The sequence below is a fragment of the Strigops habroptila genome, chromosome 2 (genome assembly GCF_004027225.2).
Source record: "Strigops habroptila isolate Jane chromosome 2, bStrHab1.2.pri, whole genome shotgun sequence".
Taxonomy (NCBI): domain Eukaryota; kingdom Metazoa; phylum Chordata; class Aves; order Psittaciformes; family Psittacidae; genus Strigops; species Strigops habroptila.
In genome coordinates, this window is record NC_044278.2 from 92475984 (window position 1) to 92501009 (window position 25026).

Below are 25026 nucleotides of genomic sequence, written 5' to 3' on the forward strand. Positions count from 1 at the left end.
AAGCAGCAGCGCCGACCGCGAACGCTGGGCGACCTGCCCGGCGGCGGAGGCCGGGGCTCCGGGGGCAGGGGCGGGCAGGGGCGGGCCCGACCCGACCCGACCCGACCCGACCCTCCTGCTGCGGGCCGGCGGGGGCCGATCTGTGCCCGGCGAGGGGAGGGCAGGCGAGGAGGGGCGGTGGTGATGTGTGTGGCGGCGACGGGGAGGGCAGGCAGAGGTACGACGCCCGGGGCTGATTGGCCGCCCAGTTTATAAGAGGTGCCCAGCCGGGACGGCGGGGTTGTTGGCCGAGGCTGGGGAGCTCCGCCGTGCCGCTGGCTGCCTGTGGAGCCGACCGAGCGGAGCTGCCCGCGGCGCGATGCGGCGCGCCAGTCGAGATTACACCAAGTACTTGCGCGGCTCCGAGGAGCTGGGCAGCGGCGCCGCACACGAGAGCGCCCCGCCGCCGCCGCCGCCACCGCCGCTACCGCCGGCACACCCGCACCCGCCGCCCGCCTCCCGCTCCCTCCTCGCCGCCCTCGTTCTCCTGGGGCTGGGGCAGGTGGTCTGCAGCGTCGCCCTCTTCCTTTACTTCCGAGCGCAGGTAAGTGGCGCTTCTGCTGGCGGCGGGGTGAGGGTCAGGGGGTGGGCTTCACACCTTGCAGAAGGGGCGGGGGGAAGGTCCTCGCGTCGGTGGGACTGAGGCAGTTAGCACAAAAGGAAGTGAGAAAACGCCGTTATGTGGCTCTGAAGTTGGCTCAGCTTTGAGAGAGGGTCAGGCTGGAGAGCTCCCGGTACCTGCCTGGCCTGTGCTATTCACTAGAGCTGCTCAGCCCGAGGTGTTTGTTCTAGGTAGTGCTCCTGCCGGCGGGTGTGTATTGGGCTACTGGGTCGGACGTGAGGGGTCCCAAACTTGGGAAGCAGCTTCATGGTCTTGCAGGGCTGTAGTTTTTGATGATCGACTTTCAGTCATTTACTTGGCAGAGGATCGACATGGTTGAGGTCTTTGACTGCCATAAATGTTTCACCAGTGGGAGAAATGCCTGTAAGGAAAAAAAAGCCACCACACAACACCATTGTTTGCCCTTCAGACTGTGCAGGGGCACTGTGGAGTGGGGTCCCTGTGTGAGCGGGCATCGGCTGGGGGCTCACTCGTGAGGGACAGCTGCCTCTCGCCCGCTAGGCCCCAGGCCTGCCAGGGGATGCTTCAGAAGAGGCAGCAGTGCCTGCGGAAAGGAGCGCAGGGAGGCGTCGCTGTGGGGGAGATGAGGTGACGAGCGGTTAGGCTTTCGGAGAGAAGACAGCCCGCTTCTTGGAAATGGCTCGGCTGGCGGGCTGGATTCACTCACTGCTGCGTCTCCTACCCCGCACGGCTGAGCCCTCTCAGAGGAAGTGGGGGGCTGCTGGCTGGTTGCTTCTCAGGGCTAGGTATTAGCTTTCTGCTCGGCTTTTATGTTGGGTGCTAATTAGTTCTATTCATACAGTCTCACTGCCTTCATGGAAGTGGTACTTCTGCTGTGTGTACTTTTCATGTGAAGTCAGTGGGGAGTGGAAACCTGTTTCTTTCGGTTTACTTTCTAGGTAGATGCACTTGATCTTGATGTAGCAGACTGGATTTCTTAACAAAGTGCACACTGGAAACAGACTATACCTGCACAAATGTATACCCACTTAAACAGATGAATGACTATCAAATACACAGTAACACTGCAGATCGTTTATTATGTAGACCAATTCATATTTTTTTACTGACAATGGCTTTGCCATTTTTAGAAAAATAAAATGGAACAGCAATACAGTGCTTAGTTAATCATATCCTGTATGCTTCAGAAGAATGACATATCCTGTATGCTTCAGAAGAGTGACATTTAATTTCTGGGACTTATTGTAAAGTAGCTTAAAGCTACTTGTTTGCTTGACAGTGAAGTAAATTAATGCCTGCTTCAGCTTGTGTCAGAGAAATGTTTTTCGCTCCAGGTCTGCATGAACTTGAAGACATCTTTGTCAAAACATAGCTCATAGAAATGCACAGCTATACATTAATTAGTAGGTTAGAGAGCCATTGCAATCAAAATAATGAATCAAAGTATACCTTTTGAAAACCCAATTTTTCCATCCTCTTTACCTTTCCCCTCCCTTATTAAGGACTCTTTCTGATAGGTTCGTGTCAGTGCTTCACACATTCCTAACACAGGCTAAAAAGAGCTTTCTTACTATCATGGATATTCTTCTGCTTCCTTAATTTAAATAATTACATAGCCTGGGTGTAATTCTGCATTTGGCAGCTTAATTGTCTTGCAAGTTTCTTGTTCGTGTAGATTCGGAGTAATGCTGTTGGATGGAGTCCTTTGTAAACTTGAGCTTTTGAAACATCTAAAAGAGATGATGTAGCTAGAAGTAGACTTGACTGAAGTCATTGCCTGGAAAATTTCTAGTGTAGAAAATGTCTTCTTTGCTGTCACTGAAAAATATAACAATAAGTATACTTTTGAAGTACATCATTCACAGTAATAACATATGGTAATCCATATTTATTCACTAATTTCTTTTTGTGAAATAAGATGGAAAAATATAGTAGGCCCTGCAGAAGTTAAATCTTATTCAACTGTCTTGAAGATTGTTTTATTTTTATGGGACATGATCCAACCTATTTTCTTTTCAAAAGATTGCCATCAGATTTGGTTCTGTTAAGCTATCTCAATTTGTACACTTCAGCACAAACTTCAGCTATCTAAATTTGTACTTTAATAACAGAACTTATTATTGTGATATATTTTGTTGAAATAATGGGAGGTCAGTAGTAGCAGCTGTGGATCAAAACATTTGAATTGCTTGGCTGGTGAATTAACCAAATGAATTAGCATGATTTGACTGTATAGGCTGATATTAAGAAATGATACATTTTATAAGCCCTTTAAACTAAGAGGCCTAAGAGGCTGAGTAAACTCTGACTCAGTTTTACCGTACACATTTTAGGTGTATTTGCATAAAATCATTTGGGCTGGATCATGACACAATATGAGCTGAGACAATGGTTGAGGTTTTGGTTTTTCCTTAGTTCTGTTTATTTTGTGGCTTGAGCATTTGAAATTTCACAAGACACGTAACTAAGACTGACACTAGATTTTCACGGGTAAACACATGTTTGTGGCCAAGAAATAATGCAGTGCAATGCAGATGAGACAATGAGCTGGTATATCTAAAAAAGAAAGAAAAAAGCTAAGAACTGGATTTTACCAATATTCTCATAATAGTGTTCTGAAATGTAAAAACATTAAAATGCTCTCTCTAGTTTTTCTTTTTGGACCATCTTGTGCAGTGTACTGAATCCAGGAAATTGAATACTTCCAAAATGTATTGGACTTATGTATTTATTTTGCTTGTACTTCGTGAGGAATATTTACTCATGACCAGGGAAAATTACATGAGAATTTAGTTAGATGCTCGCAGCAGCTGGAGAGCATCATGTAACAGAGGCTCATGTACAGTGCAAGGTGAGAGAGCAAAGTATTTTGTTTGACTTTCACTGGTAAATGCTAAAGCATAGTTTCCAAAAGCTTTGCTTTCAAACTTTTCTTTCTGGCCCGTTTCCTTAATGTACTTAGATTATAAAGGAGTGGGAAATCGATTGAACACTGACTGAACTGGATGGCAGTGGTACAAGCTGCAAGTGCTCAAATCCAAACTTGGGGGCTGTATCTCTAACTCCCATTACAAATCTTAAATATTCTACCATATTGAAGAATTCACACTTGGATAAATGGGGACCTGAAAGTCAGATTTTTATTGTCTTTTCATGCGTCTGTGGAACTCTGACTTTCATTAGAGTTTCTTTTTAAACAACCACCTTTAAGACTTCATCTAAAGTTTTGTGAGCATTGTAGAGCAGTGTCTAACAGAAAACAGCTTGCTGGGGATCAGTAGCACTTTTGGAAGACTCCTTAGTGGTTAAGAAGGATTATGGCGTGCAAAGTGGTATTCGATAATATGGAAATTGGTTTAAGTTTGAAAATAAGTGCAAGTCTAAAAGTTAAACATTTATTGTAAGGAATAAGTACAGAATGTGATACTGTAACACTGCATAACTGAGGCAACATGTAGGTAAGGGTGTCTGGAATGTATTGTATCTTTTAAAACCAAACTGAATCTTTTTAACATTGGAAAACAAGTTCCTCTGTAAATTCATTTGGTCTCACCCACAATGCTGGAGTTCTTTTCTTGGCTGCCTGATTTAGGTGAAAAGAGTCCAGAGATGCAATGAGAGTGATGAGAGATGCTGAATATCAAGGGGCACAGAAAGATTTGATTCCAAGGTCAGACGCAATGGATGCATACACAGTAGTAACATAGGAAAAATAAGCTAGACAGTCCTCTCTTTAAATAGGTTGATTCCTCTAGGACATTTAGTTTACCTAATGTGTTAGAAAGCTTTCTTCAATACTTTTGGTTGCATCTTGATGTTTCTTCAGGTATTAAATCTTTAGGACTTGATGCAGAAGGTCTGTGCCTTGCAAGGTAGCAAGCTGCTGCTTGTAGACCATTCTGGTATTTCATCTGGCTCTTCAGAAGTTCTTATCAAAAGTCCTTGAAATTTTTTCTGTGCATCACTTCTTGCCCACATTTTTGGTCTTGGTGCTTGGTGATGACTGTTTACAGCCATGGCAGTTCAGTGCATGTTCTTTGTAAAGATAAAAGATGCAGGATTTCTGAGAATGCCTTTTCAGACAAGTGAGCTAATTTCCATGGTTAAATGTGGTGAAAAGTAGGTATTCTCTGAAAAAGGTAAGAGCAATCTGGTAGGTTAGCTAGTCCCAAGATCAGTGCTTCACCATATCAAACACTAGATCTCTAGAGGCTTGCAGTTTGTCATGATGAGCTGCACAGCTTTAAGTTGCTGAAGCTATTGTTACAGTGTTTCCATTAAGCCTTCAATCTTTTAACTGTAGGTGCAGAAATGCTAGTGTTCTGTCTTCAGCAGATAAGATATAACCCGAGTAAGTGCTTCTGCACAATCTGCTGGTACTGTTCTGGCAGTGTCGTATGACACATTTGACTGATTGCTGATGCGTGGTAGCTGTAAGTCTATGCTACGCACAATTGGTCATGCTGGATGCTCAGGCCTTTACAAATTTCATGATCTTTGTATTGTAAAACCTACTTTTCTTGTCTACTTGTCTGGGATAATAGTCTCTCACTGGTAGAATTAGTGATAAAAAATGAGTATCTACTGGCAGTTATTTGCTGTGGTCTATTGTCTCTAACAATACCAACATAAGAGGCTACATCTCGAATAATGGATCCTATTTTGAGTTCCTCAGGACCAGAGGCATATCAACAAACTGGAGAGAGCCCAGCAGAAGGTCGCTGTGATAGGTAGGGCCCATAGTGTATTGGAAATGGAGAACTGGATTTTTTGAACCTAACAAAGAACATACTAAGGTCAGGGAAGCTAATCACTGGTTTTGGCTACTTGAGGGTAGAGGCAGGCTCTTCGGAAGCGTGCAGCAAACCCGAGAGGCACAATCATAAATTGCAGCAAGAACTGTAGCTGGACATCAAACCCAGTGTTTTTACACAGTAAAAGTGGTTAAATTGTAGGACAGTTTGCCCAGAGAGGTTGAAAGTCTCCATCAATGAAGATTCCACAAAGCTTGTCTAGACAGGGACTTGACCAACCTGATCTAGGTTACAAGTTGGCCCTGCTTCAAGCAGGGGGCTGGACTAGAGACATCCAGAGATACCTTCCAACCCAAGGCATTCTGTATTAATTGTCTTTTAGCAGCTGTTGGTAAACATTTTGTGCTGCTTTTTTTTTTCCCCCCGTTTCATTTTACAGTAATTTTGAATTTTGGGTACTAGTGGAACATACTGGGAGAGATGCTTTTAGGGTGCCGTCTTACAGTTGTTAAAGCTAGTGCTGCCTTCTTGCCCATTCATTCATTCATTCATTCGTTCATTCATTCCTATGCTTGTCCCTGTACTGGCTGTGATACTGGTCTGATACCTGGAGTTGGTTTCATGGTGCAAAACTTTCAGGAAATTAGATCAGCAAAAAGTCCTCCCAGATTATTTATTTAGGAGAGGAGACTGAGAACCAGGAGTGAAGTTTTGGGGTGAAGAAGGTGAAAGCACAGAGGTGCTGGTATAGATCATCTTAAACAGTTAATAGGGCTGTATGGCACTAGCTGATTTCAGAATTCATAAGTGTAGTTGTTAGTATTTAATTCATAGAGCTGTATTAGCTATATACAGATTTCCTTTTGTATTCAGCTATGTCATCCCAGGAAGATGTCACTGCCTCCAAGCCATTCTGTAACTCATCTCAACTCATCTGCTCAAAACTGTGGCATCTTCAGGTGAACCATTTCTGACCCATTTCATTCCAAATCTGCAGGGATAACTGAGACAGCTAAATCACGTCACAAAGGCTGACGTTGGTTTGAATGAATTGGGCAAACACTTCTCATCTGGAGACTTCAGAAGGATGGTGATGGAGGAGGCAGCATTTGGTGTTGCCATCTGTGCAACAAGTGTTTCTCTGCAGTGTGTGCCTGTTGGACGGCTGCGTGCCTGTTGTAGGCTTAAATTCACCTCCATAATCCCAACCTTATTCTTTCAAGTTCAGCTCTTTTTTGGGTTAGGGAGTTGAATTGATGTTCGTGTCAACAAATGATGTAATATTTTATTCAGTCTGGCTGTTCCATATTCTGCAAAACTTCCTTTTGATGTTCTGTTTTGTGCAGTGCTATGTTAAAGAAAACTGAATGCTGGAGATGCACTATCCATAATGCCTTGGCATTCCCTCATTATGATGATAGATAATGCATTACCTTTTGTAACTGAGATAAAATTGTTCCTTCCACGTTATACAGAAAGATAGAAGTAAATGCTTTTGATTAGACCAGCTATTACAGTTAGAGAACTTAGACAAGGTTTTGAGTGCACAAACCCTTTTCCAAGCCTGAAGTAAAAGTGGAATAAATACAAGTTGAGAACAATTGCTGAGAGTTTTAGGCTGTCTCTGAAAGGCAGTGGTTAATCTCTCTTGAGTGTAAAGCATATGGAGTGTGGGAAGAGAAAGTGAAATGGTTTGAACAATATTTATGCAATTAAACTTTGCGAAGGCACAATCTTAATCTTTGTAATACCCTTCCAGTTTATCTAACTGATAGAGTTCAGGAGTATTCTAAGCTTACAGTTTAAAAGTATATTTGATTCAATTGCAAAGACTGATAGCTAAAAATATCTTACAGATATTCTATATTTACCAGTCTTTGTCCCATGAAACAGGTATTTTGTGGTACAGTTTTATCATCTTTCGGTCTTTCCGAATTTGTGCTGTCTTATTTGGTGACTGTTTCACACAGCAATATCTCTTCCCCAGTGGCATGGTTTAACCCCAGCCAGCAACTACGGACCACTCAGCTGCTTGCTCACTAAGCACTATCTCCCAGTGGGACAGGGGAGAGAATCGGAAGAATAAAAGTGAGAAAAATTGTGGGTTGAGATAAAGACAGTTTAACAGGTAAAGCAGAAGTCACGCACACAAGCAAAGCAAAACAAGGAAGTCATTTACCACTTCCCATGATCAGGCAGGTGTTCAGCCATCCCCAGGAAAGCAGGGCTCCAGCACACGTAGCAGTTACTTGGGAAGACAAACATCATCACTCCAGACATCTCCCCTTTCCTTCTTCCCCCAGCTTTACATGCTGAGCATGACACCATATGGCCTGGGATATCCCTCTGGTCAGTTGGGGTCAGCTGTCCTGGCTGTGTCCTCTCCAACTCCTTGTGCACCCCCAGCCTGCTCGCGGGTGGAGTATTGTGAGGAGCAGAAAAGGCCGTGTCTCTGTGTAAGCACTGCTCAGCAACAACAAAAACATCCCTGTGTTATCAACACTGTTTTCAGCACAAATCCAAAACACAGCCTCATACCAGCTACTGTGAAGAAAATTAACCCTATAACAGCTAAAACCAGCACACCCACAAAATAGTTTCAGCGATAACTGGCTTTCATTCTTCTGTTTCTCCTCTTGAAGATGATGTGCTAAATGTTGTACATACTTTCCCCAAGTTCCTCTACTTGACATTTGTGTGTCATCTTGCAAACTATAGTTTTTGCAGATAGGATGGCCTGCTAAAATAATTGTGATATTGCTCTGAGTGGTTAAAAAATTGATTTCAGGATTATTGATTGTACTGTAAGACTGGGATTTATCTTTAATTTTTGGAAGTCGCATATCTAGTCTAAGGTAATTAACTAGGCAGCTCCAAAAGATAATTCATTCTTCTATCTCACATGCTTGTTGGATGAAATAAACCTCCATGTGGGAAACTTTTTCTTTCTTCATTGTTCACAACAAAAATTTAGATAATAACTTAGATAGGTTTCAAACTTTTAGATGGTTGAAAGTTCTCCATGTCTTAAATGCTCTTAATGTCTCTTGGACAGACACTTAAAACTATGGTTGTACTTATATTTTTGTTTCAGATGGACCCTACTAGAATTTCGAAAGAACATGCACACTGTGTCAGAACACTTTTTGGACATCTAGAAAATACAGATTTGCATGATACATCCTTTGAAAATCAAGAAGCAAAGTTAATGCCAGAATCATGTAGAAGCATGGAACAAGCTCTCCAAAGAGTTGTGCAGAAGGTAAGTGGCAAACAGACTGTGTGTTCCTTTATTTCCTGCTCCTGTTAGAACAGTTTTTCCAACAGCTGTACTTGGAGGTAAGTTCTATAAAGTGTTTGCTGGTATTTGAATTATACCTGAAGTTGCATCCAAGATTTCACTCTTTTTGGTGTTTTTTTTTTTTGTTTTGTTTTGTTTTGTTTTGTTTTGTTTTGTTTGTTTTTTGTTTTAAGAAAGGAGGACTTGAAGTTGCACTGAGAAAACTGTGGTTGCAGTTAGTTGATTGGCCATTCTGACATTCGGATGGGCCTGAATAGTAGTCATTTATCCTAATATTTGTATGTATTTGCCAACACTTTAGATGTTCATAAAAAAGGGCAGCTCCACATTTTTTCCAAAGCAATCTTCCTGATTGTTTCTGACAAGATTCTCCCAAGTCAAGATCATTGACAAGCAAAGTATTAACTGAAAAACAGAGGATGTAACATTTGCTCTCATTTGCTTTTGTTACTTTTTCTGCAACTCAAAATGAGGGATAGTATCTCCTTTTTCTTTTTTTGCTCACTTCGCCAGTTCTCTGTTCTGTACAGATCATTCCCACACTGGCAGAAGAGCTACTTTGCCATAGCACAATAACTGGGCAGTCTTTGCCCAGCAGTTGAAAATAACAGCTCGTTCCCAAACAAATAACAAAAGCAGTCAGCTAAAGAAGTCAGACATAATGAAGAAGCCTTCCTAGGCAAGCTGGGTATATGTCACAATCACCTCTCACTGCAGTTATTGCCTTTGATCTCTTTGCATGTTCATAATAGTGTTTAGTGCTAATTATGGGCTTTTCAGCAGCTGAATGTCTGCTATGGTATTTCGTCTTCCTGGCTTACCAGGTCCATTACAACTTCTTCACATCTACATTCAGTGACACATCTGCATAGGACTGTCAGGTTTTCATAGAGGATGATAGAATCATAGAATCAACTAGGTTGGAAAAGACCCTTAAGATCATCGAATCCAACTGTTAGTGCAGGACTGCCAAGTCCACCACTAACTTGTGTCACTAAGGGCCTCATCTACATGTTTTTTCAACACTTCCAGGGACAGTGATTCCACCACTTCCCTGGGAAGCCTGTCCCAATGCCTGATCACCCTTTCAGTGAAGAAATTTTTCCAAATACCCAATTTAAGCCTCCCCTGGCACAACTTGAGGCTGTTATCTTGAGCTGAACTCACATGCACTTTACAGAGTGAATTGTACTTGAGTTAATTATATAGTACTTTAATTGTGCTAATGCAGTGTTTGCTTTTAACAGAGTACCCTGAGTGACAGATCTTTTTGTGAATAAAACTTAAAGAAACCTAGGAGTTCATGTCTTGTCCCTTTTGCTAGCCACCTCCTTTGAAAACTAAAGTGTGGGGGGGGAAGGGTTAACTCTGTAGGATTAGTTCTTTCCTCCAGCATTTTACAGAGACTCTCACAGTCTAATTCTTCTCTGAGTGCTGCTTGTTCATGAGACTCCCATGGCAGAGTAAGGAGCTTGTTACAGTAGGCGGATGGGAAGCCCTGTATTCTGACCATTTGCTGCTGGTTACTCAACAAAAGCATTTGCTTTAGCTGAGGCTGCATATCCTGCCATTCTGGATGGAGGTTAAATGCTGCAACGTCCGTGGCCAAGATAAGTAGTGAGTAGGGATAACTTTTTTTGGCTGATGACCATTGTTTTGAGAACAATAAAATTTCCCTTGCCAAGGTAATCAGATTCTAAATTTCCTTTGAATGCAACAGAATGTATTAAGCAGTTGCATCAGTGTTCTGGATGCTTTGTCATCAGATATTGATGACACAGAAGAAAATAAAGATAGGAAGATGCTTGCCTGGGCTGCTACATTTGCATCTTTTCGGTACATAAAGGAACTGAAAGAAACGGTGTGAAAGCAAAATGCAAAGCTATACTTTATAATGTTCTGTTAGCTCCGCCTTTCTTTGGCTCTGCTACAATGAAGGGCAGAGAAGCAGCTGAATCTTCCAGTTGTAGTCCTTCATCTGTGGGAATGCAGCTAATGTGACTTGAAAGAGGTTTCCTATCTTCTGTGCTTTCTTCACTTTCCTGAAGGAGAATCTAACCTGTGTGTGTTTTAAGAACCAGTATCCTTGTTTGAATTGGCAGCTTGTGAAGTGACTGAAATAGAACACTTTAAAACACCAGCTATGTTTTGTGATTTTTCAATATTTTGTCTTTTGCAATTCAAGCTGTTCAGGAAATGAAAATAGACAACTTGCTTTTGCTCAGGTTTATGGTCTGGTTACAGTTTTAAGCTTACTACAGTGGTTCTCATCTCTTTTCTTTGCACACCTGTAGACCTAATGCTTAAATTTAAAGCAGGGATTGTTGTTGAAAATGAAAGTGCTCTTATGAAATCCAGTGTAGTACGGCTGCAAGGTCCTGTCTAGAAATATTTGTCTCCTGAAAAAATAATTAAAAATTTTTTTTCTTTTAGTAAAAATCTAATGGTGAATTCCTTAATATATTCCAGGATAAAAATACTGCTTAGGGAGCAGCTGACTCAGTAGAAAGCGCATTTTCAATGTTACATATAAACTTTCAAGCAGACAAATAATATACTGTTGTAGTCTGTCTGTTTGCTTAATTTGTTTTGCATGTAAACCTAAAAACCTTTTAGCAGTCCAGATGCACTAACCACAGTTCTTATGAAGCCTCTTATGAGCCTGAAGTAGAAAGGACTACAAACATATCTTGGGTCAATTCATAAGTAACTTTCCTTGGCAATGCTCCCAGCTTCTAGCAGCTTGGGGAGTTCAGGCGTAAATTAGTCTCCCACATACCAACAGAGTACTTTGCTAGACCTCCAGGGCAGTACTTCTAAAGAGATCTATATATTTAGCAGACATTTAAAGTGCTTGTAGTTATGGACAAAGTCAAAGTTTCATGTGTGATTGCTTTAAGTTGTTAAAATTTCAGTTTCCACCCTACAACCTTACATGCCTTTTTTTTTTCCTCTGCAGGAAATAGACTACTCATTTGAATAGAGATTGTAGTGTTGATCTCTAAACTATCTTCTCATGAATATTGGTTCATGTCCTTTCTATTTCACTTCCTTCCTGATTAGCAGTCTTCATATTGCTGAATTTCTGGCAAGTTAATCAGACACTTTCTTCCTGATATTAGCTGGACTTAAAGCACTCGGGTAGTAGAAGAAACTGCATACAGGAGCTTTAAGATCACAGCTGAAGCAATACATGAATTTCCAGAGGGCTTCTCTTTTGATTGGTCTCAGAAGACTACTGTAGCTGCTCAAAGTAGATACTGAGATATATATTGTAAAAGCCAGAAGAGAGGGAAAAACATTCACAAATGTCACATGTTCAAATGTAGCCTTGTCTCTGCATCCTCCACATTGGACATAACTTGAAGAGCAAGAGTTGTTTTTGGTTTGAAGATACTGATATGCTAACGGTTAAAACCTGCACCCTGCTGTGGATGAGGAAAGAACAGTTCCCAACATTCTGGGCACTTAATGCATGATTTTAGCTTTTAAAATCTGAAAGTTTTGCAGCTTACAAACGGCTTAAAGTTTTTGGTTGAAGGATTTTCATTTCTGTGACTGGCTGCTTGTCTGCTTTTTAAACAGTGACTGTATGAAGGAGGTTGGAATGTGGGAAGCAGGCCAGCAGAGTTGACTTGGTGGACAGTAAGCAAGTGACACAAAGGTGTGCAAGTGCAGCTTATCATAAGACTAACAGAGTGGTGTGATTTTTTGTGTACAGTTTTGCTAAAAATTACTCAACAGCTTGGTAGCGTACATGATTCTGTGGGTGGCAGTCTTAAGAGAAGTCACTGGCTATATTTTGTCAGCAGTTCTCATGCCATTATAGCAGTGTCTTAATGACAGGTTCTGTTGAGCTGTTTCTGCTTTCTTAATGGTAGTGTGCATTGTGATTAGGTGTTCTTCAGGGTCAAAAGCAAGTACATGCTGAAATGCTTTTCTAAGGTAGGTTGTATATAAGCTATTTGGAACTGTAGAAACTTTAAGCAAAATATCAAGAGAAGTGCTGAACTGTTTATTCCTCAGGAGGAAACCCACAGCTCCATTTCTGTTATCTAGGGACTAGTTAATGTATTTCAGCTTCCTTCTGGAAGCCTGGGCAACAGAACAGAAATGAATATGAAAATTTTGTGGGGCTGGTGAGAATCAAGTAAAGAACTTGACAGTAGTCCAGTGTTTGGAGAAATGATGGAGGATTTCTGTTTTCTGGTCACAGGCCATTTCTAATCCAATGACAAACATACACAAGCGTCAATGAACATGAGTCAGCTTCCAGCTCTTCTCAGTGTGTTAGTTTTGGGCTCACGCTTATAATCTCTCTTTTGTTGCAAAGATGCTTGCATTCCTAATTGCACAGTAGCATAGCTACAATAGGACAACAGGAGAGTGTTCCTGGCAGAGGGAGATGCTCTCAGGAGACAGGAAAGTAGGCTCAAGACCATCAGGACAAGGAGAGTTGTGGACCCAAGTTTTCCTTGGTAGCTGTTCTGCTTACCAAGTGATGTTGCAGATGAACAGCACCACCAGCAGTTAGAAAGAAAGCAGCTCAGACTGCATTTCACGATGAGCACAGCCTTTCCACATGAAAGGTAAACTGAGTCAGGCTGCTGGATCTCAGGTGAGGTACCCAGCTGCTCAAGCTAAGACATCTTTGGAAATGTGCAAAAGCAGAACTCTATATGCCTAATAAAAATGTAGGTTAAGAGGAGGATAGTCTTTGGCCAGTTCAGGGACTTCAAGGGCTGTGCAGTCACCAACCATGAGATTTTTTTTTAGTACCAGTTTAGATAGGAGAGATTAAAATGTACATAGCTCTTTTTGGATCTGCCCACTAGGCTCCCCAGGCAAGGACATTATCACATCCCCCAGAAGGAAAGGATACAAAAGCAGACTCCACATCTGAGAAGTTTCCAGTAAGAAAGTAGGAAAACAAAGGAGTCTTCCCTTTCTAGGGAAAGGGTTGGGAGTGTGGTGCAGTAATCTCTGAGAGTGTGGTTCATCTCTCCGTCTCTCTTACCTTCTCCTGTTCTCTTCAGAGGCTTTTACCGCTTTTTGCAGTACCTATACGTGCAATTTTTTGTCATCTTCCTACATCTGATGAAGTTAAAGAGCTCTAGAGTGGCTAGAGGCTGATGCTGGTGTGCAGCTCCTAGAAATGAGCTTCATTTTCATGCTCCTAGAACTGACATTGCAGTGGGAAGATCAGAGAGGGCAAGTGAATGTAAATGGGGGAGGTGGATGTGAGTTTTGCTTCTTTTGAAGTTGAGATTCTTCTGCTTTTCTTCTCATCTCTACAGCAGAAAGCATATTAATAATTCTTATCTACAAAATCAGCATATCTCTGCTGAAACATTATGCTTTGATAGTCATAGTACAACTTCCATACTGCTGTGGCTTTTCATTTTGGTTTAACATTTAAACACCTACTGAAAGGGGAAAGTGAGAGTAATAAATGCACTGGCGAAGGCGTTACAGATTTCACTGTGGCTGCAAAATTACATAAAAGCAAGACTTTAGGTGTTTTCAAAGCAGGATTTCAAACCCTAAAACACTGCAGTGATTGAGAGCACAGTGAAACATTGCTGATCTAGCCAAATCTGAGGCGTATTGTATCTATATGGTGTTGAATCAGACAAACAGCAATATGTTTGGCATAAAGACAGAAACAAAGGACCACTTTTAGGTTTCAATATTATGATTTGCTATCTTCAGCAAAATGTTTCCTTTTACTAAACATCTTCCTGATGGCTCCATGGTATGAGGTATTCTGAATAGTAAGTAGAATATTAGCCCTGTTATTTAGAAAACAGAGATGAAGAGAATCATGGGAGAAACGGGACAACTGAGGATTGAACTTAATATTACCAAGACTCAGTCTGGGCTTGTAACAACAGCATGCTTAGATTTTTGGGAAGTGCTGTTTGTTTTCTCAAGAGGAAACAGTTGTGGATTACTAAAAGCAAGGCATTTTGTGGCGCCTGATGTCTGTTACTTGTGCTGTTCTTGATTTTGGGTAGCATGGGTTTAATTCATATTAAAATTCATCTGCAGTTTTGAAGAATGCGCTCAGGCACCCTGTCTATTTGTTCCATTGACAGATATTGAAGATGCTTAATCTTTCAGTTCCTGCATACCTTTTTTAGAAGTGAGCCTTGATTTTAAGGCCTTGTAGTCTTTGAACCTTCCTCGCTAGCGGTCAAGCATGATGGCTGGAGGTTTTCATTTATTTCATCACAAATGAAATTCAGAGCTTAGCTTTCCTTAGTTGCTCATGTGGTTACACAAAAGTCCCTATGTAGAAGTGCCTCTTTCATTACCTTTTGACCCCAAGCAATTAAATCAGTTCATAAATGCCATTGTTTTATGTGATGCATTCTTATCATTGTTCCAGCAGAGAAATATCCGAAGTGCTCTAAGTAGGAAAGGTTGTAAATCTCCTGTCAGCACTACTTCAGTAAATACTGCAGTGAGTAAAGACACCATCATTCCTATCCAGCTTTATCAGAAATATTAGACAGAGGAAGTAATTTGATTGTGGCAGCTAATCTGTGTGCTCATATTATACATCATGTAACTGTGAGAATGTGTATCCCAGGCTTCTGAATATACTGTTGGTAGAACATACACAGAGTGTGTTGTACTTGTGCAAGCTATCTGCAGTATGCAGTATTACGAAACCAAGACAATATCAAAGCAATGGCTCTTTCTCATTTTAGGAAGTCCTACGTGTCAGGGGAAGAGCACCACTAAGACCAGAAAAAGGTAGGTGCTGGTTTATGAATAAGAAAGATTTTACTTCTATTTAACTTGTCTTTCTGAAATAATGAAATTCTTTTATCTCTAGCTGCAATGGAGGCATTAGGAATGGATCTGTACAAGAGAAACAAACCTGAGAAGCAGCCATTTGCCCATCTCATTATTGATGATAAGAATATTCCATCTGGTAAGTTCAGCTTTAAGTGAATACTTCCAATGCTACTATAAATGTATTAAACAGTGAAGTATATGAAAATAGTTCAGCAATACCTGCAACAAACTGGAATTTCAGAAATTATTTTTGATAATGAGAATAAATAGGACGTGTTAGACTTTCAAAGGTAGCAGAGGTAATGCTCACAGTAGGATAGCTCCCCTTTGCGTCGGGTCTCTTATAGCAGTCTCTTACGTGCTTAATGGCCTCCATTTCAAATTACCAGTTTTCATGATCAAGCTCTGAGGGTTTGGCCTGCCTCTTTGTGCTGTCTTCAGGTGAGGAATAAAAGTATACATTGAATGTTTTTCTCTGAAATTTCTTATCTTCTTTGGTTAGTAGGGGCCATCTGGAGTTCTTCACTCTAATTGGACATCAGCTATAGGTATACATACACACATATGTATGCATACATACACAGCACAAAGATTGGCCAGAATCCAGATCTTGCAGGCTGGAAGATGTTTCCCTTCCATTGAGCCTAAGATTTTTTTGGTCTTGTTGTCAGATAAAGAAAAGTGTTGCCTTCGGTTGTAAAATTCAAGGATGTCTTATGTCCACCTATTCAATCCTTCATAGCAACCCTCCTTTTGTGTGCTGAAGTGTAATCAGGTCTGTACTGAGTGATGCAGCATTCGTCTTCAGGGTGGATCTGGAAGTTCAGAATCCTATATGAATGCACAACACACAGGCATGTCACGTGCCCATCAGTGGAAAAACTTGCCATAAAGGAATCACATTGTTTATTTTGATGTGTTAAAAACCTAGAACTGCAGTCCCAATGTCATTATAATAACTTGCCTGCAAGTTCCCTGCCCTCTGTGGGTACATTGCACTCTCAGCATATGGCTGAATTTACAGCAAGTGTTTCCTTCTGTTAGTGGCATATTGAAAAGGTTTGTCATGTTCCATTTATTGTCACAGGACCGGTATAAACTTTTTCCCATAAAGACTTCCAGGGCCTTCCTGATGTTCAAACATGCCAAAGCTTCACAAGGGTCTGGCTGCATCCATTAGTTCAGTAGCAAGAAGATCAAAGGTCATAACGTTGTACTCTGAGCGACAGGTTTTCTTGTTAGTGTGTTGACTTGGATGCAGTATGTTTCTGAGCTATTGAGTAGGGGGAAATATGTTTCTGTGGCTTTTATCTGCCCCTATGGTAAGAGGGTGGCATTCTTTTATCTTGCCAGAGCTTGTATCCTCTACCCACAGGTATCTTTGGGTGGCTTTGGGAATATCTTCGCTAGTACAATATGAGAGAATGAGACAAGAGTTTGCCTTAGAACACTCCCCAGAGGAAAAGATTCATTCCTACAATTTTCAGTACTGCTTCCTCCTTTGCCCTAAGGCACTGTCAGTAGAGATTTTTCTCTCTGTATTCTCAACACAACAATCATCATTGATGTGGTAGAAGTAAGCCAGATTTTTTTTCCTGAAGCTATCGGACAGAAGATCTCAAGATAAGAGGGGACATTGATCACCACTGTCTTCCTCTAAAGCTGTATACATTCTGCAGAACTCCTTGCTAATTAAGGAGTGCATTGCTTTTCTGTTTTATATAACCAAACTGAAGGGGAATGCTGTGTTGAGGCTTGAAATCTGAGATTTCAGCAGTATGCACAGTAATACCTTGCTCTTGCACTATTTAAAGACAAACCATTTCTTCCCGGTTTCTTGCCTGCAGAGATAGGATCCTTTCTCCCTTCAAGTGTATTGCCATTGCCAAGATCTGGAGGTTTATAAGCAGAGAGCTTAAGCAGCTTGTCAGATGGCAGTCGGAACTTCTACAAGCTTTCCTATCAGCTCAAATGCCTCCTGACCAGCTTCTATTTCAATCAGATTTTGGTTTTTGACATGGGTCAACAGTAGAAGATGCAGTATCAGTAAACTTCTCTTAGCATTTTGTCTTTGGAAGGATTCAACTAATTTGCTAATCATAGAGACAGATCACTTACATCTACAGAAGTGGAGCGTGTCAGTGCACACTTCATGAAATTCACCTATTCCTGTGGGGAATTTGTTTGCTGTCTACCTGGATGTTACTGTAAATTGTATTTTTATCAGGGATAGCAGCTGATAATTTTTGCTGTTGTGCATAATTGCATTAACCTTCAAGGGAGTGATGTAGCACATCTGGGGGTAATGGCAAGAGAGGCATTGCTCTTGCTCTCTTCACTTACTTTTTTTTGATAGCACAGGCTTCAGGAACTCTCAGAAATACAGTGACTGTGACAACAAACTGCTTTGTTTCTCCTTGGAGCAGATCAACTCCTTACCAATGTGATGAGTTGGACATAGTTCCTACTGATCTGGCACATATGGCTTCTGCCTCTTTTGGAAGAGCATTGCTAGGATGTTACATGAGCACAGCTTTTGCAGTCCAGGTGGACATTGCAGCAGTGAGGGTCTGGGTCCCCTTATGGGTAGCTGGAACCCTGAACCTGCTGGTCATGAGGCACATTAGTATCATGCTCACTGGTATGAGGCAGTACCCACTTGGGTGTGTGGCATAGAGGTTAATGACAGGCATAAAGGATGAAGAATTTGCCTGAGCGTCACTGGGAGTTTTTCTCTTTCATCCTATTTCCTCTGATTGTAGTTTCTATGTTCTTCTCCTGATTCCTTAACCTACATGTCTGAAATCCTAAACTGTTTTAGGCCATCTGTGAGTCTGGACAGATCTGTTCTTAGTATTTTAAGGTTCTCTACTATCATCAGTCTGACCCAAAATAAACAATGTCAGGACAAAAAAATAATCAGTCTTCATCACTGTCCAACAGGATTTTATTTTAAGTCTTTGCCACTGAATGCCCTTCTTGAGGGGACACTAAGCAGTGTCTGTGAGGGAACATTTTCCTTTTACCTGGTTCACAATAACATCAAGCCCCAAATAGACTTTTGCAGCTGGGGGGGAGTGCAAGGGAGGGGGAAAATAACCCTTCCCAGATCTTGGTGTCCCCACCCATCATTTGGCTGCAGAAGCCATAGTGGTTTGGCTTGCTGTGTGTATTTTTTAGGTTTGCTGTCTTAGGTTAAAGCTGGATGCTTGCTGGTTGGATTTTACCAGAGCTCACTATAAATGCTACCTAGGTTTTAAATGAAAACAGTGAATTTTGGTTTATAAATTGATTACAGAAATTAGTCACAGTTTAAAGGAGAAAATCACAAACAGAAGTAAATGTGAAATTTATCTTTGGGATGTGAATTGATACCTTTAGTTGTCTAAAGAAACGCTGTGGTATTCAGAACTATTTACAGCTGCAGGTTCAGCTTAACTGCCCTTTGCCTCCAAAACAGTTTTTCAGGGCAAACAGTGCTTTGGTCCTTCCCTAAGATTTTATTTATACCTGAAAGCTACTGGGGTGCAAACAAATTGTCAATACAGGGCTACTTTCTCCTCTCCCATCATTTTCCTTCTTACTAATGAATTTTATGAATGCTCATTTGTATTACTCTTAGTTCATGCTCACAAATATACAGGACATTGTTTCGAGCTGTCTTCAGTTACCAGAAAGGCTGTGTATTATCTTGACTTTTTTTATAATGCTTTTTACCATACTTGGAAGGTTGTTTTACTCATTATTTGTCTGTCCTCTTCCTTCTCTGTCAACGTGACTTACCTTCTGCTTTTTTTTCATGGCTCCATTGTAAATTTTATCACAGAAGGTACTGTATTGCAGCATTTCTGACTGTCCCATGGCTTGAGTTATGTTTCAGTGTTTCTGATATATGGACAACTGATTTGGCATTTGTATGCTCTAGTTTTCTCCTCTGCCTTTGTTCTGGGGTACTAATTGTTTTGATGCCTCTAAATTTAGGTGTATTACCACCAGAAGTGCTGAGAGCCTGCTTGCTCCTTCCATTGAAGGCTGCATGGCATAACTCCTACCAGTGCCTCATCTTCCATCATCTCTTGGCCTGTCCCTAACACCTAACCATGGCTGAATGATGCATATTCCCCTTAACACCAAAGAAGTGTGAACAAACTTCACCCAGAGTCCCTCTCAGGATCTCAATTACAAGCAACTGTGGTACCTATTTTCTCTCTTCCCCCTTCTTCAGCAGAGAATTGTGTATTCCCACTAAGGATTTCTTCAAAATTGCTGTTTGATTAAGACTGGCAACTTAAAAGTTTAAATAAAATCTGCCTAGCATCTACTAGGTGTGCCACCAGTCAGTCATAACATGTCAGCATGCCTTTCTGTTCCATCATATATATATACATCCCCATTCCATTTCTCTGATGCGCCCTTCCTCTGATCCAAGCAGTGGTTTCTTGTCTATCCTCCTCATCTCGAAGGTAGCCCAACCTCCTTGGAGCAGTATTTCTGGCAGACTTAACACTGCACAAAAAGTTCTATAACTTACTCAGCTGTCCCCAGTGCTTCAGAGGTGTACTCTGGAACCCCTAACTCAGCATCTCTTGCAAATGAATAATTCCAGGCTAAGAGTCTTAAGATCTTAGTGTCACTTCCAATTAATTGATGGTTTTCAGAGGCTTTTTTGAGGCACTGCATGGAAGAAGGCTTGTATTATTTCTACCTGGCTGCACCGGAGCCATGGGGGAGTAACTAACTATCATTTGCCTTTGACAGCCTGTGCTTTGCTTCAAGTCTTTGTGTAAGAATGCCAGCAGCTTTTTGTTCTGGACTATTAAAGTATTCCTCTCACATGCAAAACTTGCTTCCCCTTGGTGGTTAGGGAAGGCTTGTAGCTCTGAAATTCCCCTGTCTCTACTTTCCCTCACTTTTTTCTGCACAAACAAATCCAAGAGACATCTTTTTAACTAATCAAATATACCTGGGGCATTTCCTCAGCATGCTTGTGAGCACTGGTGGTTCTGGGGTATGCCTTGATACATACCTGGAGGAGAGAACACTGCTGCCTGACATGTGCCATGGAAAGTTTGGAGGGAATAGATAGGTTTGGTTTGATGTTGGGAGAATAAAGTATTGAATATTCCAAGCAGGCATTTAAATGCGCTGAGAGCCAAAGGTGTAAGGTCCTCCTGTGCCTTGTGGGCAAATTGTTGTGGGAAGGAGCAAATGGAGTTAGCCTTCTGTATTGAAAATTACTAGTGTTTAGGAGGACAAGTTAGCCAACTCTCATCTGTTGTGTTATGCCCAGTGTATTACACCAAATAAATAGTAGAGTGACAGTGGCTTGTGCCTATCAGGAAGAGTCAGGGCCTGCTTGATTTTCTTAGGACAGTGGTGTTTCCTCTGCATGAGCTTGCCCTTGGGCCTTGCCTGGATCTTCTTCTCCCACTGTTGCTTATTCTGCTGGGGGGGTGGAAGGGACTGTGGGGTGTGTGGTGCAGGGCATGCTCCTCGACAGAAAATACTGTGAAAAACCTCTGCATGATACATGTGCTGTAGTAGTAATGCTATCTGGGCTGGTGTTGAAGGCTATTGCATAACACTGTGCCACCAAAACCAGTCTGAAGTGTCAAATGTCACCAGGTTTGGGAGGAAGACTCAAATGCTCTCTTCCAGTGCCTGTCTGACTTGCTGCCAGACCATCTCTTAGCACAGCCTCAATAGTAGAATCATAGAATAGTTAGGGTTGGAAAGGACCTTAAGATCATCTAGTTCCAACCCCCTGCCACGGGCAGGGACGCCTCACACTAGACCATGTCGCCCAAGGCTCTGTCCAGCCTGGCCTTGAACACTGCCAGGGGTGGAGCATTTACCACTTCTTTGGGCAATCTGTTCCAGTGCCTCACCACCCCCACAGTAAAGAACTTCTTCCTTCTATCTAACCTGAACTTCCCCTGTTTAAGTTTGAACACATTACCCTTTGTCCTATCGCTACAGTCCCTGATGAAGAGTTCCTCTCCAGTAGGCCCCCCTCAGGTATTGGAAGGCTTCTATGAGGTCACCACGCAGCTTCTCCAGGCTGAACAGCCCCAACTTTCTCAACCTGTCTTCATAAGAGAGGTGCTGCAGCCCCCTGACTGTCCTCGTGGCTTTCCTCTGCACTTGCTCCAACAGCTTCATGTCCTTCTTATGTTGAGGACACCAGAACTGCACAGGATATAATTGAAATGACATCTGAGACTTGACCAGCTTGAAACCTCCAAAAGATGGTACAAATGTGACCGACCGATGGCAGTACCCAGGAGGCGCCTTTTGGGCCAGAGTTCCTGGTGGACATTTGTACCTCTGTGTGTGAAGTCAGCTTTCAGCTACAGTGATGAGCTGACAAACTAATCAAAACATCTCCTGTCTCTCAGGTCCTTTTTGTTCTCTTCACAAAGCATTCAGTCACCTTAACAGATAAGGAACAGCTTCCTGTTTACCAGACCACCATCTTGCAGGCAAAGCTGAAAAGGCTTAAGTATACCTGTTAGAAAGAATTCAATAATGCTTGTTTGCATATGTTAATTCTATTAATCTGCCTTTTTTGGTAGTCAGATTTGGTGACTGTTACACGTGTATTTTGATTCCCACATGCGTGATGTTCTATGGTGAGACAGAGAGAATATTATGATTTTCTTTCCTAATTTGTGGATCTTCAGCTCAAGTCAAGTTAAAGGGGACTGTTATCCTCCAAGCATGGAATATCAGCTCATTGTTTATAGTTTGAAATTTAAGATACTTTAAAATAAATAAAAATAAGAAAAGGAAAAAAAGAGCAATGCATCCAGAGTCACATGTGTCTTCCTAAAGCTCTTTTTCTAAGACCTTCTACTAGATGTTAGGCAAAGAATCTGAGTTTAGCTCCCAAATAGCTGTAATTGCCCAACTATTATTGTATTTGTACAATTATCAAAGAATTAGGATCGTGCTAATTGTGGAGCCTTTTTCTGCTATATGCAAGCACTAGGTTAAGTCTAAATATTGGCTTTGCATAAAAAGGTTTGTTATGTCATAAATTCTTGAAGTGCTATCTGAAGTCTAGGGAAGTACTGAAGTCTGTGTAGTACTAAAGATGCACAACTGTACTGATTTCTTTCCCCATTGTTTTTGGTGTTCTCAAATGAAAATATGTTTACCTTTGTACGACTACAGTCACAAGAACATAGAATATAAGAGGGTTTTATAAGTTTATGAAAGTAATTATCAGTTCAACTTGGTTTCAGATTTTATTTGGTTACTCCTTGCAAACACTTAAAGATTAAAGATTAATAATATTTGCTGTTTTATCATGAGTGATTTTTCTTTTCAGATTCCTCTCAAGTATTTGTTACTCAAAGTTTTAGGTGGAATGCAATTTCTATACAGAGCTTGTTGCATGATTGCTTAGCATTACCGAACTATTGGCCAAACAAGTGTTTTGTACAATGACCCAGCAAATGTTCTGGTGGGAGGACAGACAGTTATAAATAGCAAAGCAAATGTGGCAGTACATGATGAAAAAAGGAAATTTATGCATTATCATAATTGTCTAATATTCACTTCAGCCTATGTAACTGTAGTTGCTATTGATTCTAAAACCCCAGAGATAGTTTTCTGAAATGTTGGGGTTTGTTAAAGGTTTATAAATAACTATTTTTTTTCTCCCCTGTTTAGGAACTCGCAAAGTGAACCTCACATCCTGGCATCATGACAAAGGCCAGGCAAACTTATCAAATATGACATTCAAAGATGGAAAGCTGATTGTAAATCAAGATGGTTTTTACTACCTTTATGCCAACATTTGTTTTAGACATCATGAAACTTCAGGAAACCTGACTAAAAGAGGGCTCCAGCTGATGGTATATATGACAAAGACAAACCTTAAAATAAGGCGCTCTGATGTGTTGATGAAGGGAGGAAGCACCAAGTACTGGTCAGGGAATTCAGAATTTCATTTTTATTCTGTAAATGTGGGAGGGTTTTTTAAATTAAAATCTGGTGAAATGATAAGTATCCAGGTATCAAATCCATTGCTACTGGATTCATCACAAGAAGCAACTTATTTTGGGGCATTTAAAGTTAGGGATTTAGACTAAATCTGTTTTCAGTGTGCTGAAAATTGAATTTTTAGTCACCCAGAAACAACTTGAAGACAGAACTGAAAATCTTTTGCAACCCAATTGCATCTGTATAAGCCATATATCTCTAAGGACACGTTTTGCCCTGTGCTGACTCCAGCAGGAGTCCCACAAACGGATAGAAGGACAAAATTACATAGTTCTCCTGATTCGGTCTTATAGCAGTTTTACTTCATGTCTCCACTGGCTTCAGTAGAGTCATCATGACTTTTGCATTCGTGTAGTTGAAATCAGAGCAATTAATATTATTGAACTTCTGCTTCCAAGTTCTGCCCTGACTCTTTAACCTGTGCAAACAGGACAGGACAGAACTTGGCTCCCAGCTTGCATTGGGGTTGAGCGTTCTGACCCTGAAACGGCAAAGATTATGAAAGTGTAACTAATCCCATTGCATTTGCTGTGGCTTTTCACATGCTTAGTTAAGCCTGTTCTTGCTTTGCTGGATTAGGGTTGGAGAGCTCAGGCTGTGGCAGAAATGAGTTGTAGAACACCTAAACAGTTCAGCTGAAGTCTTTACCTGATTAAAAGTTCTAAAAGGTTAATTACAGGTCATTTTTATTATTGATGCACAGTTAATTCCAAATATAGATTGCCAAAATACAGTGTGCCTTTAAAGTATTACACTGTGCCAGAATCTGCAAAGACATTTTTTAGACGAAAAGTATGTATTTTTATATTCTGTAATATCTAAAGTTATATTTCAGGTGTAATGTTTTGTGTAAAAAAAAATATGTAAATTATATTGTCCTATAGTATTTGATACAAAATATTTAAAATCTCTTGCTGTTTGTATATTTAATGTTTTAAACTGTTTTTAATGTACAGACATGTTAAACTGGTGCACTTTTTAATCCCAATGGGAAAAATTGCAGCTAAAAGAGGTTGTTTGCAATTAGCAAATGTAATATATAACTTTGTTCTTTTTAACTTAATAGATTTCTGTTAAACTTGTCAGTATTACTGGGCGGGGGAGAATCACACCAATGTCAGAAATAATTACACCAGAATGCTGGTCACTGGGTGCTTTCAAACCTGGAGGGTAATTGACATAACAAAGCTGGCGTTGCCTACAAAAAAATAATAAGAAATTAATACATATTAAGCCACATAAGTGCATTGGGGGTATTTATAGTTACTGAACAGGCATATTTTCCTACAAGAAAATTTGCAAGTTGTAGATTCTGCAATTGAATAATGACTTTTTTAGCTTAGTTTCCTGAAAAAGTGAACCTGATGTCATTGCTTTGCCTGTCCTTGTCTCCCCTTCTAGCTTTTAAAACTCTGCACGCCTTTGCCAGGTTTGGCAGGTGAACAGCGGCGTGAAGAGGTGTTCTTACAGGTTTTATGAGAACAGACAGCTGAGAACAACTCAGCCGTTACACATTATTTGTCAGTGGCTGG

At 41.0% G+C, this 25026-nt stretch overlaps 1 protein-coding gene across 1 annotated transcript; it reads left to right on the forward strand.

Moving 5' to 3' along the window:
- Positions 1–358: 358 nt before the first annotated feature.
- TNFSF11 (TNF superfamily member 11) lies at positions 359–24227 on the forward strand. The gene is made up of 5 exons (XM_030476362.1): positions 359–583; positions 8471–8638; positions 15394–15439; positions 15522–15620; positions 23162–24227. The coding sequence occupies exons 1-5, from the start codon at positions 359–361 to the stop codon at positions 23581–23583; spliced, it is 960 nt and encodes a 319-aa protein (XP_030332222.1). The 3' UTR covers positions 23584–24227.
- The last annotated feature ends 799 nt before the right edge of the window (positions 24228–25026 follow it).